At 45.0% G+C, this 17,530-nt stretch overlaps 1 protein-coding gene across 2 annotated transcripts in view; it reads left to right on the top strand.

The window, feature by feature from the left end:
- Window positions 1-6,093: 6,093 nt before the first annotated feature.
- The window catches only part of pcgf1 (polycomb group ring finger 1), a 68,310-nt gene continuing 56,873 nt past the window's right edge, over window positions 6,094-17,530 (top strand). For both annotated transcript variants that reach the window (XM_055665028.1, XM_055665027.1), the window contains exons 1-2: window positions 6,094-6,245; window positions 14,525-14,630. In XM_055665028.1, coding sequence (XP_055521003.1) covers window positions 6,129-6,245; window positions 14,525-14,630 — 223 coding nt within the window. In that variant the 5' untranslated portion in view covers window positions 6,094-6,128. The remainder of the gene's footprint in view (window positions 6,246-14,524; window positions 14,631-17,530) is intronic.

The following is a 17,530-nucleotide window of genomic DNA, read 5'->3' as shown; positions in this document are numbered from 1 at the left end:
CCCATGTCAGTCTAATCAGAAAAATACTTGGACTAATTGGGTAAAATTGAAATTATGAGGTCAATTTGTAATGGAGTTCAGAAGATTGAGGGCTGATTTAATTGAGTTGTTTAAGGCCGTTAAGTGTACTAAAGAAATGGATAGTTTTAGATTAAGTATGTGTGTGTGTGGTCCAATAAATGGGATATTATTTTAAAATAGGGCAAGGTCAGTCTGATGTAATTTTAAGGAGCACTTCTTCAAAACAAAAGATGATGGAATTATGGTTTCCCCTATCACCCCATCACAACATCTTGAAAACAGAGACTAATGGAATTACAGTTTTACAGAACAATGGCAGGCAAATGGAGTTCAGGTCGATCGGGCGTGAGATATCTCGGCTGAAAGGATGCAATGGCCTACTCCCAATTATAGAGTCATAGAGTCATACAGCGTGGAAACAGGCCCTTCGACCCAACTTGCCCACGTCGGCCAACATGTCCCTTCTACACTGGTCCCACCTGCCTGCGTTTGTCCCATATCACTCTAAACATAGAAATATAGAAAATTGTTGCAGGAGTAGGCCATTCAGCCCTTCGAGCCATTCAATATGATCATGGCTGATCATCCAAAATCAATAACCCGTTCCTGCTTTCTCCACACATCCCTTAATTCTGTAAGCCTGTATGTCTAACTCTCTCTTAAAAACAACCTGTCCTACCCATGGTACACAAAATTGCTGGAGAAACTCAGCGGGTGCAGCAGCATCTATGGAGCGAAGAAAAGGGGAGGAGGAGGCGCCCGAGGGCAGGGGGATGGGAGGAGACAGCTCGAGGGTTAAGGAAGGGGAGGAGACAGCAAGGGCTAGCAAAATTGGGAGAATTCAACATTCATGCCATCAGGATGCAAGCAACCCAGGTGGAATATGAGGTGCTGTTCCTCCAATTTCCGGTGTTGCTCACTCTGGCAATGGAGGAGACCCAGGACAGAGAGGTCAGATTGGGAAAGGGAGGGGGAGTTGAAGTGCTGAGCCACCGGGAGTTCAGGTAGGTTATTGCGTCCTACCCATGTACCCATATCTGCCCTATCCATGTACCTGTCTTATTGCTTCATAAGCACTGCAATAGTCCCTGCCTCAACTACCTCCGCTGGCAGCTCGTTCCATTCAGCCACCACCCTTTGTGTAAAAATGTTACCCCTCAGATTCCTATTAAATATCACCCATCATCTTGAAACCATGTCCTCGGGATCTCGATTCCCCTACTCTGGACAATTCTGAGCGTCTACCCAATGTATTCCTCTCATGATTTTATACACCTCCATAAGATCACCCCTCATCCTCTTAGTCAATCACGGTGGTGCAGCGGTAGAGCTGATGCCTTACAGCAAAATACAACGCCAGAGACCCGGGTTCGATCCCGACTACGGGTGCTGTCTGTATGGTGTTTGTACGTTCTTCCCGCTTGATTAATTGGCTAGTTAAAATGTAAAAATTGTCTAGTGCTGAATGATGCCCTGCCTGGACCTTTCGCCGTACTACATTCAGATCCAGATTACGCTCAAGGGAATAGAGTCCCAACCCACTCAACCACTGCCTATAGCTCAAGCCCTCGAGTCCTGGCAAAATCCTTATAAATCTTCTTGGTTTCTTGGTCCTCCAAAATATTCCGAATGGAATTTAAACTGGAGGTGGTGGAGGGAGGACTTAAGCCAGAAAGGGTTGTTTGGGAAGAAAGAGCTACCTTAAATTTAGTTGCATCTGGTTGGGTAACTATGGTAGGGTGAAGATTATTCCATGCTTTAATTGTGCGGGGGAAGAACGAATTGCTGTACACATCTGTCTTGGTAGCTGGAATCTCAAATTGGGTCGAATGCCCTCGTCTGCTCCTAATTGGTTTGGGTTTGGTGTAGGTTTTGTAATCTATGTCGAGCTGGCCATTTAACATTTTGTAAAACTTCTCTGCACACCTTCCAACTTAATAACAGGGTGGCATGGAGGTAGAGCTACTGCCTTACAGTAGGTATGTTACAAAACCTACCTTCAGCAGCGCTGCAGATCTGTCGCTGCCCGTGTACGTGACTTTAGGGGGGCGGGTTTAAAATGCCTTGTTTCTCCAGCCTAATCGAATCGATTTCTGTCAGGCTGTTTAGCTGCTAAAGAATAATTGCTTCGACTGCCATTTAATTCAGTTTCTTTTAAACTGCACTGAATTTTACAAACAGGAGTAAATTAAAAATAATTTTCTAAACTGTCAACTTCGATAACGGGGACGGATTTCATGTACGGGACAGGTAAAGGAAAGCCGTTTATTTTATATATAAACTTGCTTCTAAGGATGCCTTTAATCAAAATTTCACGTTGCGAAAATGTCATAATGTAAATATACGAACCGGCAGTATTTTTCCTGCCGATATGAGGTTTAAATTCACCGCAAAAGCAACGTTCCAGACCAGCGCGTTCCACAAAAACCCACTCGCAAGATGATTAAAATGGCCATTAATTTACAGGAATTAAACACTAAATTAGAAACATAGAAATTAGGTGCAGGAGTAGGCCATTCGGCCCTTCGAGCCTGCACCGCCATTCAAATGATCATGGCTGATCATCCAACTCAGTATCCTGTACCTGCCTTCTCTCCATACCCTCTGATTACCTTAGCCACAAGGGCCACATCTAACTCCCTCTTAAATATAATAATAATAATAATAATAATAATTTTATTTATAGAGCACTTTAAAAACAAACATAGCTGCAACAAAGTGCTGTACATCTCTAATCATTGACAAAAAAAGTTAATACACACCAAAAATAACAATCAAAAGAAATAGTAGGAAAAGACACGTAAAATAAAGAAACATCAAAAACACCACAAACATATAGCCAAATGAACTGGCCTCAACTACCCTCTGTGGCAGAGAGTTCCAGAGATTCACCACTCTCTGTGTGAAAAATGTTTTTCTCATCTCGGTTTTAAAGGATTTCCCCCTTATCCTTAAGCTGTGACCCCTTGTCCTGGACTTCCCCAACATCAGGAACAATCTTCCTGCATCTAGCCTGTCCAACCCCTTAAGAATTTTGTAAGTTTCTATAAGATCCCCTCTCAATCTCCTAAATTCTAGAGAGTATAAACCAAGTCTATCCAGTCTTTCTTCATGAGACAGTCCTGACATCCCAGGAATCAGTCTGGTAAACCTTCTCTGCACTCCCTCTATGGCAATAATGTCCTTCCTCAGATTTGGAGACCAAAACTGTACACAATACTCCAGGTGTGGTCTCACCAAGACCCTGTACAACTGCAGTAGAACCTCCCTGCTCCTATACTCAAATCCTTTTGCTATGAAAGCTAACATACCATTCGCTTTCTTCACTGCCTGCTGCACCTGCATGCCTACTTTCAATGACTGGTGTACCATGACACCCAGGTTCTCGCGGTCTCGTTCCTGCATCTCCCATTTAGGATAATATGACTCCATACCATTCGCTTTCTGCATCTGCTGCCTGCATTTTCTTTCGGACACCCTTAGATAATAGCATTTTTTTCCTAGTCGGCCATGATAGTCTGCTTTCCTGTTTTTGCCACCAAAATGGATAACCTCACATTTATCCACATTATACTGCATCTGCCAAACATTTGCCCACTCACCCAGCCTATCCAAGTTACCTTGCAGTCTCCTAGCATCCTCCTCACAGCTAACACTGCCCCCCAAATTCCTTCCATTTGGCCTATAGATTCATGACCATGAGATTTAAATATCATGTTATATTGTGAATTATTGTGTGAATGTTATTTGAACACTTAGGCTATTTAAAAATGTTAACTTTTTCTTGAGAAATGGATAGATGTTTAGATCTAGTAATTGAATTTTGTAATTAGCTACAATTGGATAGCTAACTAATTATATGCTTTAATTTCGGGTCATCCAAGTAAGATTGTTTGATATTTGTTTCAGAATGCTTCAATCTATAATAACTGAAAATGTCATTCAGTACTTAATTTTTAAGAAAGTTATGGGCTTTTGACTGTCCTTGATCACAGCTTGTGAGTTAAGTCAATGGAAAAGCAATAGGGAGGTTTCACGGCAGTCGGGTCACGACCCATGACCCGTGCTGAAGCTACGCTACTCCAAATGGAGTTCACGCGATGAACTGCAGGTAAGCACTTACCATTGTTTCCAGCATAGCGGGCCCGTTAAAACCCGCCGAAAATGTCAATTTTTGCGTTGTAAATAAGTATGGAAATCGGGATAAGTGTGTGAGACATTTAGCCTACTTCAGAATTCCAAAAGTGAGGAGAAATGATGGTAGATAGAAGCGAGAGCTGAAGGGACAACAACAGCCAGAGTGCTTAGCGAACATTGGCCGTTTGCTCACTGCATTTCATCAACTAAGGCATTTTTTGTGTTTTTTCTTGATTCCTTTGGCATCTAAAAAGTTTCAGAAGTGATAAATCTGGCTATAAATTTTTTAAATCACCCATGGTTCTCGTGGGTTTTTTACATACAAAATGAAAACGCATCTGAAGACAAATCTACAGCCACATTTATCACTTCTTAGACTTTTTAGATACTAAAGGAAAAACACAAGAAAAAACACAAATAATGCCTTAATTTTGATGAAATGCAGTGAGCAAACACGATAATTCACAATATTTTCAATTCTGATATCTGCATGGCCAATGTTCACCAAGCACTTTAGCTGTTGTTGTCCCTTCAGCACTTGCTTTACCTTCATTTCGCTTCACTTTTGGTTGGGTACATGTTGGGTACAGAGTTGGGTACATGTCTCTCACACTTACCCCGACTTCCACAATTATTTTCAGCGCAAAATTTCATCATTTTGGCGGTTTTTAACAGGTAGGAAAGTATGCGTTTCTTGCATTAATATCATATACCGGAAGTTACGGATGTCCTCCAGATGGATTGAGTGGCTCCGTGCGTCAAGCCCTATGACCCAGTGACCTTATGTGCAACCCCCCTATCGGGAACAAGATGCTAATTTCAGAGTATGAAAATGACCATAACTTTTTTAATATTGAAGATATGAAAGCGAATTAGGTTTCAAATTAAACTTCTTTTTATGCTTTATCTATGGGATAAATTGCAGACTTGTTTTTCAAAATCTCAAAATTTTGTAACATTGCTACTTACAGCACTAGAGACCCGGGCTCGATCCTGCTGCAATTTTTGATAATAATAATAATATATTTTATTGTCATTGCTCATAAGTGCAATGAGTTGTTTTCCTATGTGCAATACCACACACTTTAGTGCCATGTGCAAACTGAACCTGGAAGTTGTTTGTGTCCAACTTTACTATTCGGAAGCTGCGGTCCCCGGTCAGGAAGCGGCCGTTCCAGGTGGCCCAGCCGCTGTGAGGACTCTCCCGACGCCGGGGCAACACCACCCGGCCAGAACGGCCAGGAACATCGGGCCTCCGTAGAGGCAATTGCGGAGGCCTCAATAGGCCTGACTTTGGGTGAACTGGGGATGGGGACTGGACATTGTGCCTTCCCCCACAGTGGTATCCACTGTGGGGGGATGATTTTTTTGTGTGTAAGTTAATATGTTAGTCTGTGTCCAAGATGGCTGTCGGAAGGGAGAGTGGACGCTGGCGTGCTTTAGCTGCCGCTGCTTTCTCTTCACATTGTGTTTTTTGATTTTTTGTCTTTGGAGCGATTTCTGTCTTTAATTTGTGTACTGGTGATGTCCTTGTTATTTATTTGCCTCCGACTATATGTTTTTTCTCTTCTGTTCATTTCTGTAAGGTGTCCTTGAGATTTTGAAAGGCGCCCGAAAATAAAATGTATTAATATTATTACTATTCAGTTACCCAGCCCTGGCTGTGGTCACCTCCCTGGTTTCCATGGCAACAGCGCACCCCCTTGGCCCAGACCAGGACGCCTTGCGCGATGACGTGTTCACTCGCACACGCCCTACGCGGTGACGCCCTGTGGGGCGACGGCCCGCAACGCTGTCTGCGTGATGACGTCAACACTCGCACACGCCCTACGCGGTGACGCCCTGTGAGGGCGACGGCCCGCAAGGCTGTCTGCTGTCTGCGTGATGCAACGCTGTCTGCGTGATGACACTCGCACACGCCCTACGCGGTGACGCCCTGTGGGGCGACGGCCCGCAACGCTGTCTGCGTGATGACGCGTGAGGCCGGGCGACGCAGCGCGATGGCGGTTGACGCTCCGATGGCGAACGCGATGCGGCTCCGCAACCAGCTGCAGACGGTGTACAAGCTCGACCCGCTGCGGAACGAGGTGCGCACATCAACGGCCGGGGTGGGGGTGGATGGTGGCGGGCAGGGGCGGGCAGGGGACGGCGCGGCGCGGGACGGGGTGGGCTGCACGGGTTTACAACGCTGTCGCCTTACGGAGGGGGCAGTGGGCGACCGGCTGCAAGGCCGCTGCTCCCGCTCCTCGCCGCCATGTTGGTGCAGGAGCTCCGGCACTGTCGTGCGTAGTGCGCATGCGTCAGCATCCAGGTCGGGCCGCGCTTGCGCCACAGCGCCAGTTCTGTGCTGTCTTGCGCGTGCGCGTGGTGTAATTAGTTTTGGTGGCAATAAATAATAGACCATTCGGCCCTTCGAGCCAGCACCGCCATTCAATGTGATCATGGCTGATCATCCACAATCAGTACATAATCCACAATAAGCCCTCCCTTCACCACCTCCAGTTTAATTTCCATTTGGAATATTTTGGAGGACCAAGAACCAAGTACCCAGTACCCCGTTCCTGCATAATAATAATAATAATAATACATTTTATTTATGGGCGCCTTTCAAGAGTCTCAAGGACACCTTACAAAAATTTAGCAGGTAGAGGAAAAACATGTAAGGGGAATTAAATAAATAGTAGAGACATGACTAGTACACAGAGTAAAGACAGAATACAATACAAAACACAATATGAGGCAATTAATGCACATATGAAAAGGGAGGGGGACGTGGGGCTAAGGATAGGCAGAGGTGAAGAGATGGGTCTTGAGGCGGGACTGGAAGATGGTGAGGGACACAGAATTGCGGATCAGTTTGGGGAGGGAGTTCCAGAGCCTGGGAGCTCTGGATTAATAGACCATTCGGCCCTTCGAGCCAGCACTGCCATTCAATGTGATCATGGCTGATCATCCCCAATCAGTACATAATCTACAATAAACCCTCCCTTCATCACCTCCAGTTTAAATTCCATTTGGAATATTTTGGAGGACCAAGACACCAAGAACCAAGTACCCCGTTCCTGCCTTCTCCTCATATCCCCTGACTCCGCTATCTTTAAGAGCCCTATCTAGCTCTCTCGTGAAAGCATCCAGAGAACCTGCCTCCACCGCCCTTTGAGGCAGAGAATTCCACAGACTCACCACTCTCTGTGAGAAAAAGTGTTTCCTCGTCTCCGTTCAAAATGGCTTACTCCTTATTCTTAAACTGTGGCCCCTGGTCCTGGACTCCCCCAACATCGGGAACATGTTTCCTGCCAAAAGGCTGGAGTAACTCAATCAATCCAATCAATCAATCAACCTTTATTGTCATCTTGCAAGCTACAGTTGTACAGTGCAAAATGAAAAGACGTTTCCCAGGGAATAGCGGAGCATCGCACATGAAATTTAAAACGTTTCACACATCGTAACACTCAAAACAATCCAGTCCCTGATGGAACAGTATAAATAAATAGTTAAAAGCAGGTAAAACACAACGTTAAAATACAATAAACCAATCATAAAATTGTCCGGGGCAACTGATTTGAGTGGCCAGTGCCAGTTATTAAAGTGGCCAGTGCCAGCCGCAGAATCAAGTGACTGTGAGTACAGAGTGACTGTTTAGCAGCCTCACAGCCTGTGGTAGGAAGCTGGGACAGCGGGACAGGCAGCATTTCTGGAGAGAAGGAATGGGTGACATTTCGCGAGAGATAAGTGTAAAAATTAGAGCACATGGTATTGGAGGTAGATAGATAGATAGCCTTTTATTGTCATTCAGACTTAGTCTGAACGAAATTGCAGCAGTCATACATATAATACCATACAATAAAACAACAATAAACACACATTAACATATAGGGTATTGACATGGATAGAAAATTGGTTGGCAGACAGGAAACAAAGAGTTGGGATTAACGGGTCCCTTTAAGAACGGCAGGCAGTGACTAATTGGGTGCCGCAAGGTTCGGTGCTGGGACGCAGCTATTTACAATATACATTAACGATTTAGATGAAGGAATTGAAAGTAACATTAGCAAATTTGTAGATGACGCATAGTTGGGTGGCAGTGTGAACTTTGTACAGTGTGAAGGGAAGAAATTGAACTTTTTTTTCGCCTTCCATCATAGTGAGGAATGTGGAAGAGTCACTGTGGTGGATGTTTATGTTAAATTGTATTTTGTGTGTTCTGTTGCTTTTTATTAGTATGACTCTATGGCAAATCAAATTCCTCATATTTTGCAAAACATACTTGATTAATAAAGTATGATTATGACTGATTATTATGAAGAGGATGCTATGAGGATGCAGAGTGACTTGGACAAGTTGGGTGAGTGGGCAGATGCATGGCAGATGCAGTTTAAGATGGATAAATGTGAGGTTATCAACTATGGAGGCAAGAACGGGAAGACAGATTATTAGACAATAGGTGCAGGAGTAGGCCCTGCGAGCCAGCATCGCCATTCAATGTGATCATGGCTGATCATCCCCAATCAGTACCCATTCCTGCCTTCTCCCTATATCCCCTAACTCCGCTATTTTCAAGAGCCCTATCTAGCTCTCTCTTGAAAGCATCCAGAGAACCTACCTCCACCGCCCTCTTGAGGCAGAGAATTCCACACTCACAACTGTGAGAAAAAGTGTTTCCTCGTCTCCGTTCTAAATGGCTTACTGCTTATTCTTAAACTGTGGCCCCTGGTTCTGGACTCCCCCAACATCGGGAACATGTTTCTGCCTCTAGCGTGTCCAAGCCCTTAACAATCTTATATGTTTCAATGAGATCCCCTCTCATTGGTGTCAGGTTAGGAAAAGGGTACACCAAGACCTGGTCAGTCACTGAAATTAAGCATACAGGTACGGCAGGCAGTGAAGAAAGCTAATGGCATGTTGGCCTTCATAACGAGAGGAGTTGAGTATAGGAGCAAAGTTGTACAGTTCTGCAGTTGTATAAGGCCGTGGTGAGACCACACCTGGAGTATTGTGTGCAGTTTTGGTTTCCTAATTTGTGGAATGACATTCTTGCTTTTGAGGGAGTGCAGCGTATGTTCATGAAGTTAATTCCTGGGATGGTGAGACTGCTTTTTTGTTGCATCCAGTCAGTGAAAAGACTACACATGATTACGATCAAACTGTCCATGGTGTACAGATACGCGGTCAGGGAAGTAACTTTTAGTGCAAGATGAAGTCAGATTTAAGATAATCTGAGGATCTCCAAGGTGGGTCAGGGCCGCTGTCTAGATGGTGAGAGCTTTTCTGATGGAAGGTGCCCTATCGACATGTAGCAAATCAAAAATTGCCGTTTTTTAACGTTTCATTCTATGGTAAGTTCACTATAAGTTCTAGGAGCAGAGTTAGGCCATTCGGCCCACCAAGTCTATTCCGCCATTCAATCATGGCTGATCTAATTCATTGTCCTATCAGGGACACATGACAATAAACTCACTTGAACTTGAACTAATTGGTAAGCATGCTACCAATTGTCTGGCTCTGAAATAACTGCCTCATTTTCTAGGCTTTCAGATATAAAGTGTAACAATCTCTCAGTTTTTTTTGTCCCTTGAATCAATCTTGGTCATATTCACTCCTGTCCCATGGCTTTGACTTGTGGGTACTATGAGGTGGATCATGTTGTTGAAACCTATCCACCATCCACCCACCAAATTGTCCCCTTGGAGAGCCCGTCTTGCTCAGGATATGACATTGATATAGATGACTGCCAACTTCAGTACGGCTCAGCGGTGCAGCGGTAGAGTTGCTGCCTCACAGCGCGAGAGACCCGGGTTTGATCATGACCACGGATGTTGTCTGTACGGAGTTTGTACGTTCTCCCCATGACCTGCGTGGGTTTTTTCCGGGTGCTCGGGTTTCCTCCCACACTCGAGAGACGTACAGGTTTGTAGGTTCATTGACTTGGTTAAATTGTAAATTGTCCCAAGTGTGTGTAGGATAGTGTTGGTGTGCAGGGATCGTTGGTCGGCACAGACTCGATGGGCTGAAAGGCCTGTTTCCGCGCAGTATCTCTATACTAAAACTAAACCGCCCTAAACCGCCCTCAACAATAAATTCATGTTCATAAGTCATAGGAGCATAGAGTCATACCGACTCCAACTGGTCCAGAATGCAGCTGCCCGACTCATTACCCACACCAAATCCTGGCACCACATCATCCCAGTCCTCAAAGAACTTCACTGACTTCCCATTTCCCACCGGATCATCTACAAAATCCTGGTCCTCCCCTACAAAGCCCTCAACCACATGGCCCCCCCTTATCTCACTGACCTCCTCTTCCCCCTACCAACCCTCACGGTCCCTCAGATCCATTTCAGCTGGTCTCCTCTCCATTCTGAAATCCAACCTCTGCACTTTTGGAGACACAGCCTTCTCCAGGGCAGCTTCCAGGCTCTGGAACTCCCTCCCACAATTGATCCGAACTTCTGAGTCCCTCACCATCTTCCAGTCCCGCCTCAAGACCCATCTCTTCACCTCTGCATACCCTTAGTCCCATGTCCCCCTCCCCTTTGCATCTCTGTCTTACTGCTCTATTTTGTTTTGTTCTTGACTCACCATGTAAAGCGACTTTGAATCCTTGAAAAGCGCTATACAAGTAAAATGTATTATTATTATACAGCATGGAATCAGGCGTTTCGGCCCAACTTCACCTCACCGACCAACATGTTGCATCTACACTAGCCCCACCTGCCTGACTTTGGCCCATATCCCTCTTCCCCATCCATGTGCGTACCTGTCTAAATGTTTCTTAAACGTTGCAATAGCCACGTTCTTGCTTGGTAAAGCAAGAACAGCTGGAGAAATTGGAATTATCTGCAGTGAAAGGGATATTGATCGTTAACTTTAAATTTGTAACTGATTAATTTTTATTACGGGCTTAATTTATTTCAGTCTGGTCACCTTTATTGACCAGACTGGTTATGGTCACACAAGATCTGTTAAGGCACTGTGGCGCAGCGGTAGAGTAGCTGCCTCACAGCGCTGGAGACCCGGGTTCAATCCTGACTACGGATTTTCTCCGGGTGCTCCGGTTTCCTCCGTAACTCCAAAGACGTACAGGTTTGTAGGTTAATTGGCTCCGGTAACGATTGTAAAATTGTCCCTGTGTGTGTAGGATAGTGCAAGTGTACAGGGATCACTGGTCGGCATGGACTCGGTGGGCCTAAGTGCCTGTTTTACGCTACATCTCTCAACTAAAAAAGACTAAACTAAATCATTGTCTATCTCTCGTTTCCCTTTCCCCTGACTAGTCTGAAGAAGGGTCTCGACCCAAAACGTCATCCACTCCTTCTCCCCAGAGATGCTGCCTGTGCCGTTGAGTTACTCCAGCACTTTGTGTCTATCAGGGTTAAGTAATATTTCTTGTTTAAAATTCTACCTGTTGTTTTCAAATCCTTGTATGGTCTCGCCACTTCATATCTCTCTATCTCTTCCAGCTCTGTAATTTGAAGATTTATGTTCCTACAGCTATAATCTAGAAAATAATCTCTGATTTTAATCATACTAGCAGTGGCAGGTGTTCCTTTAGCTGCAAAGGCCACAAGGCAGCGGGGCACAGCTGGTAGAGCTGCTGCCTCCCAGTGCCACAGGCCCATGTTCCATCCTGACCTCTGCTGCTGTCTGTGGAGTTTGGCCGTTCTTCCCGTGACAGTGTGGGTTTCCTCCGGGTGCTCTGGTTCCTTACTACATTCCAAGGTCATGTGGGCTTGTAGGTTAATTGGTCTCTATAAGTTGCCCCTCATGTGCAAATTGCCCCTTAGGTGCAGGCACGAAGAGCCGAATGGCCTACTCCTGCACCTATTGTCTATTGTATACAGAGTATTGTATACTCCGGAGTTTAGAAAGATGAGAAGGGATCTTATTGAAACATATAAGATTATTAAGGGTTTGGACACGCTGGAGGCAGGAAACATGTTCCCGGTGTTGGGGGAGTCCAGAACCAGGGGCCTCAGCTTAAGAATCAGGGGTAAGCCATTTAGAACGGAGATGAGGAAACACTTTTTCACACAGTGTCAAGTCAAGTCAAGCTTATTCGTCACATACACATACGAGATGTGCAGTGAAATGAAAAGTGGCAATGCTCGCGGACTTTGTGCAAAAAGACAAACAAACAAACAACCAAACAAACTACAAACAGAATCACATATTCTTTTACATATTAAATATTGTGGGCGGAAGGAAAAATGTTCAGTAAAGTTAGTCCCTGGTGAGATAGGAGTTTACAGTATGAATGGCCTCTGGGAAGAAACTCCTTCTCAACCTCTCCGTTCTCACAGCATGGCAACGGAGGCGTTTGCCTGACCGTAGCAGCTGGAACAGTCCGTTGCAGGGATGGAAGGGTCTCCCATGATTTTATTGGCTCTGTAGTTGCACCTCCTGATGTATAGTTCCTGCAGGGGGGCGAGTGAAGTTCCCATAGTGCGTTCGGCCGAGTGAATGCGAAATTGGAATAACCTCGAATTTCTATGGATGTAGAAATCTTTGAGGTTTTCACCCTGGGGGACAAAGGTTCTAACTGTCTACTCCTGACATAATTCTATATACTTCTATCAGGCCTCCCATCCACCTCCGGAACTCTGGAGGAAACAATCCTAGTTTGTACACCCTCTCTTGTAGCTAATACCCCTAATGCAAACAGCATTCTGATAAAGATATTCACAAAGTGCTGGAGTAACTCAGTGGAACAGGCAGAATCTCTGGGGGGAGAAAAAGGACGGGTTGCATTTTGGGTCGGGACTCTTCTACATTCTGGCAAACAAACCTCCTTCTATGTTTCAAGGTTAATTTGCTTTGGTAAAATCGTAAATTGTCTCTAGTGTGTGTAGGATAGTGTTAGTGTACGGAGATCGCTGGTCGGCACGGAGCCAAAGGACCTGTTTCCGCGCTGTATCTCTAAATTAAGATAAGGTAGCCAATCAGAACCTTTTTCCTGGGATGGACAAAATCATTACTAGAAGGCATCACTTCAAGGTGAGAGGAGCAAAGTTTAATGACAATAGGTGCAGGAGGAGGCCATTCAGCCCCGAGCTAGCACCGCCATTCAATGTGATCATGGCTGATCATCCCCAATCAGTGCCCCGTTCCTGCCTTCTCCCCATATCCCCTGACTCCGCTATCTTTAAGAGCCCTATCTGGCTCTCTCTTGAAAGTATCCAGAGAACCTGCTTCCACCGCCCTCTGAGGCAGAGAATTCCACAGACTAACAATGGAGATTTGTGGAACATGGTTCATTTGCACAGAGAGTGGTGAGTGCCTGGAACACGCTGCCAGGGTTGGTGGTTGAGGCAGATACTATTGTGGCATTTGAATGACTTTTGGGTTGGCATATGATTGTGCAGGGAATGGACGGAGATGGATTATACACAGGTGGATGAGAGATGTTCTTGGCATCACATTCGACATGGACATGGTGGGGCAGTGAGCCTTTTGTGCTGTGTTGTTCCATGTTCTATTGGTTTGGGCAATCTGGATCAAGTGAAGCGAGATGTGATGGAGTACATTTGAGAGAGAAATGAGGAGACAAAATGTGGTCTTGAGATGGACTTGGCAGGCAAGGTAAAGGAAAATCTCAAGAGATTCAACATGTATATTAAAAGTAAAAGATTGGCAGGAGATTGATGTATAAAATGTGTATAAAAGACTCCGCTATCTTTAAGAGCCCTATCTACCTCTCTCTTGAAAGTATCCAGAGAACCGGCCTCCACCGCCATCTGAGGCAGAGAATTCCACAGACTCACCCTCGCTCTGTGAGAAAAAGTTTTTCCTCATCTCCGTTCCAAATGGCTTACCCCCTATTTTTAAACAGTGGCCCCTGGTTCTGGACTCCCCCAACGTCGGGAACATGTTTCCTGCCTCCAGCGTGTCCAAACCCTTAATAATCTTATATGGTTCAATAAGATATCCTCTCATCCTTCTAAATTCCAGAGTACACAACCCCAGCCGCTCCATTCTCACAGCATATGACAGTCTCAGCCTGTGAAGCCCACATTCTTTGCTTCACCCTGCCGCATGAAGCCCACATTTTCTTCATGATAATATAAAAGTTCTGAAACATTGAATTTTCCCATTTCAAGTCACCCACATTCCCCGTGCACCTTGTAGTCCTGCATTCAAAACGCTATCTCCCACTGCGGTTGAAAAAATCATCATCTCCATCTTTTCAATCAGCCCGTAAATCTATACCTCCTGCGATCAGACTCTTCTGCCGTAAAGATCTGTGGCATAAATTGTTGCGGCTTTGAAAGATCTATCAACAATTAAGTATCATCGTGAGAAGGTGTTAACACTGGCCTCTGATACGATCAGTTGCGTGACTCGCGGGCTTATGGTTTATCGTTGGCAGGAAGAAGTAAAAGTGAAGATTAAAGACCTGAACGAACACATCGTCTGTTATCTGTGTGCCGGCTACTTCATCGATGCCACCACGATCACAGAGTGTTTACATACATGTGAGTTTTTGAAGAGAGACTTGTCCCGAGTTGCTGACTCGCAGGACCTCAACATTAAAGGGTCGGCATAGACCTTCCGTGCCGCCTTGGCCGGGAGTCCGGGGAAGAGGGAGGAGTAGCGATGCAAAGAATCTTTCTGTTCAGCTTTCAAATGAGGGCTGCTGTGTCATAGCACTTGCCAGACAACAGCAGGTCAATAGAGTCATAGAGGGATATAGCGTGGAAACAGGCCCTTCGGCCCACGTCGACCAACATGTCCCATCTGCACTATTCCCATCTGCCTTTTTCTTTTAAAATCTTTTTATTCGTTTTTTTCCTAAAAACAAAAACAAAACAAAAAAGACAGAGCAAAAAGAGTAATAATAATATCTTTTATTGTCATCGCACATATGTGCAACGAGAAGTCCAGAACAAGGGGTCACAGTTTAAGGATAAAGGGGAGATCTTTTAGGACTGAGGTGAGAAAAACATTTTTTACACAGAGAATGGTGAATCTCTGGAATTCTCTGCCACAGAATGTAGTTGAGGCCAGTTCATTGGCTATATTTAAGAGGGAGTTAGATGTGGCCCTTGTGGCTAAAGGGATCAGGGGGTATGGAGACAAGGCAGGTACAGGATACTGTTGGATGATCAGCCATGATCGTATTGAATGGCGGTGCAGGCTCGAAGGGCCGATTGGCCTACTCCTGCACCTATTTTCTATGTTTCTATGAGATAACAATGGTATTGATACATAGGGATCAGGATCACATTAACAACAGGTATAACCTAATATGAGTCCAGTGTCAAAATACACATTGAATATAGACCTCCCGGTCTCTATGTAAATATTTAAAAGAAAACTTATATGTAGAAATAAAACACAAAGATAAAAAGACAAAAAAGAGGAAAAAAGGAAAAAACAAAACCATCCTAAACTAAAGAAAAAAAGAAAGGAAAAAATCTGCCTGCGTTTGGCCCATATCGCTCTAAACCTATCTTATCCATGTGCCTGTCTGAATGTTTCTTAAACATTGCGACAATACCTTCCTCAAATACCTCCTCAGGCAGCCCCTTCCATACACCACCCTTTGTGCGACAGTTATCCCTCTGATTCCTATTAGACCCGCCCTACTTAACCTCTCCCTACAGCTCACATCCTCTAGACCTGGCAACATTCTCGTAACTCTTCTCTGCTCCCTTTCCAGCTTGACAACCAACATCTTTCCTGTAACATTGTGCCTGGAACCGAACACAGTAGGCTTGGATAGAGTGGATGTGGAGAGGATGTTCCCACTAGTGGGAGAGTCTTGGACTCGAGGTTATAGCCTCAGAATTAAAGGGCGTTCCTTCAGGCATGAGATGAGGAGGAATTTCTTTAGTCAGAGCGTGGTGAATCTGTGGAATTCTTTGCTGTGAATGGATATATTTAAGGCGGTAGTTGAGGCAGAGACTATCACGTTTTAAGAAACATTGAGACAGGTGCATGAATAGGATAGGGTAAGTTAGAGGGATATGGTCCCAACACTGGCAGGTGGGACTATTGTAGATGGGGCATGTTGGTTGAGGTGGGGAAGTTGGGTTAAAGTGCATGTTGCCGCACCGTATGACTAGATGACTCATAGACACAAAGTGCTGGAGTAACTCAGCAGGTCAGGCAGCATCTCTTGGAAACGTGGTCAGGTGACATTCTGGGTCGAGACCCTTCTTCAGAGATGCTGCCTAACCTTTTCTATTTGCATATCATTTGTCTTTCTTGTTCGCCTTTCTATTGAGTATGTTATGTATCTATCTGCAGTTATGCCCCACGATCCCCACACTGTATGACTAGATGATTCAAGTGCTGGAGTAACTCAGCAGGTCAGGCAGCATCTCCTTCTTGAACACTTTGTCTACTCCACTGCGAAATCTCCTCAAGGTATGCCTACTTTGAAGAAGCTCTCCTCCTCTCTCTGGAGACAGTTTCTCCTCCCTTCTCCCCGCTACCCCCTATCAGTCTGAAGAAAGGTTTCGGTCCGAAACGTTGCCTATTTCCTTCGCTCCATAGATACTGCTGCACCCGCTGAGTTTTTCCAGCTTTTTTGTGTACCTTCGATTTTCCAGCATCTGCAGTTCCTTCTTGAACAACATGCTGCCTAACCTGTTTGGTTACTCCAGAACATTGTGCCCTTTTGTGTATTAACCTGCATCTCCAGTTCTTTGTTTCTACATTTTGAGCAAAAGAATATCGCCCCCACATTTACAGGCGCTGTCCTGAATCTTCTCTTCCTAATGTTACCCCAGCAAAAAATGACCTTGTAATCAACTAGTCACAAACAGCACCGAAAGAAAGTGAAAACCACAGCATATACAACATTGGTTAGAGCCTCACTGGAATACGCTTCATGCACCTGGGACCCATACAAGACTGGTCATATCAACACTCTAGAAGGGGTACAGAGTAAAGCAGCAGGCTTTTGCATCGGGAACTACAATAGAGGTAGCAGTGTCGCCCAGATGCTGTCCGACCTGGCTCGAAGGGCCAAATGGCCTGCTCCTGCACCTATTGTCTATTGACCTGGAGTGGGAAACACTGGAAACAAGAAGGGCAAGGAACAGACTAGCCATGTTGTACAGGATTCAAAAGGGGATGTTGGGGCATAACTGCAGATAGGTACATAACATACTCAACAGAAAGGAGAACAAGAAAGTCAAATGATATGCAAATAGAAACCCCATTCGCCAGGACAGATATTTATAAGAACTCATTCTTTGTAAGAACCTTAAGGGAATGGAATAAATTAGACAACAATATAGTCAAATCACCTTCACGAGACAGTTTTAAGGGGGCACGAACAGCACGTTAGTATGCACAACACATCCAAGTTGGCAATATGCAGAGCACTGCCCTGCCGACTACAAATTCAGAAGGTTCAGAAGCG

This window comes from Leucoraja erinacea, unplaced genomic scaffold (genome assembly GCF_028641065.1).
Source record: "Leucoraja erinacea ecotype New England unplaced genomic scaffold, Leri_hhj_1 Leri_103S, whole genome shotgun sequence".
NCBI lineage: Eukaryota > Metazoa > Chordata > Chondrichthyes > Rajiformes > Rajidae > Leucoraja > Leucoraja erinaceus.
This window is presented reverse-complemented; position numbering and strand designations above follow the sequence as displayed.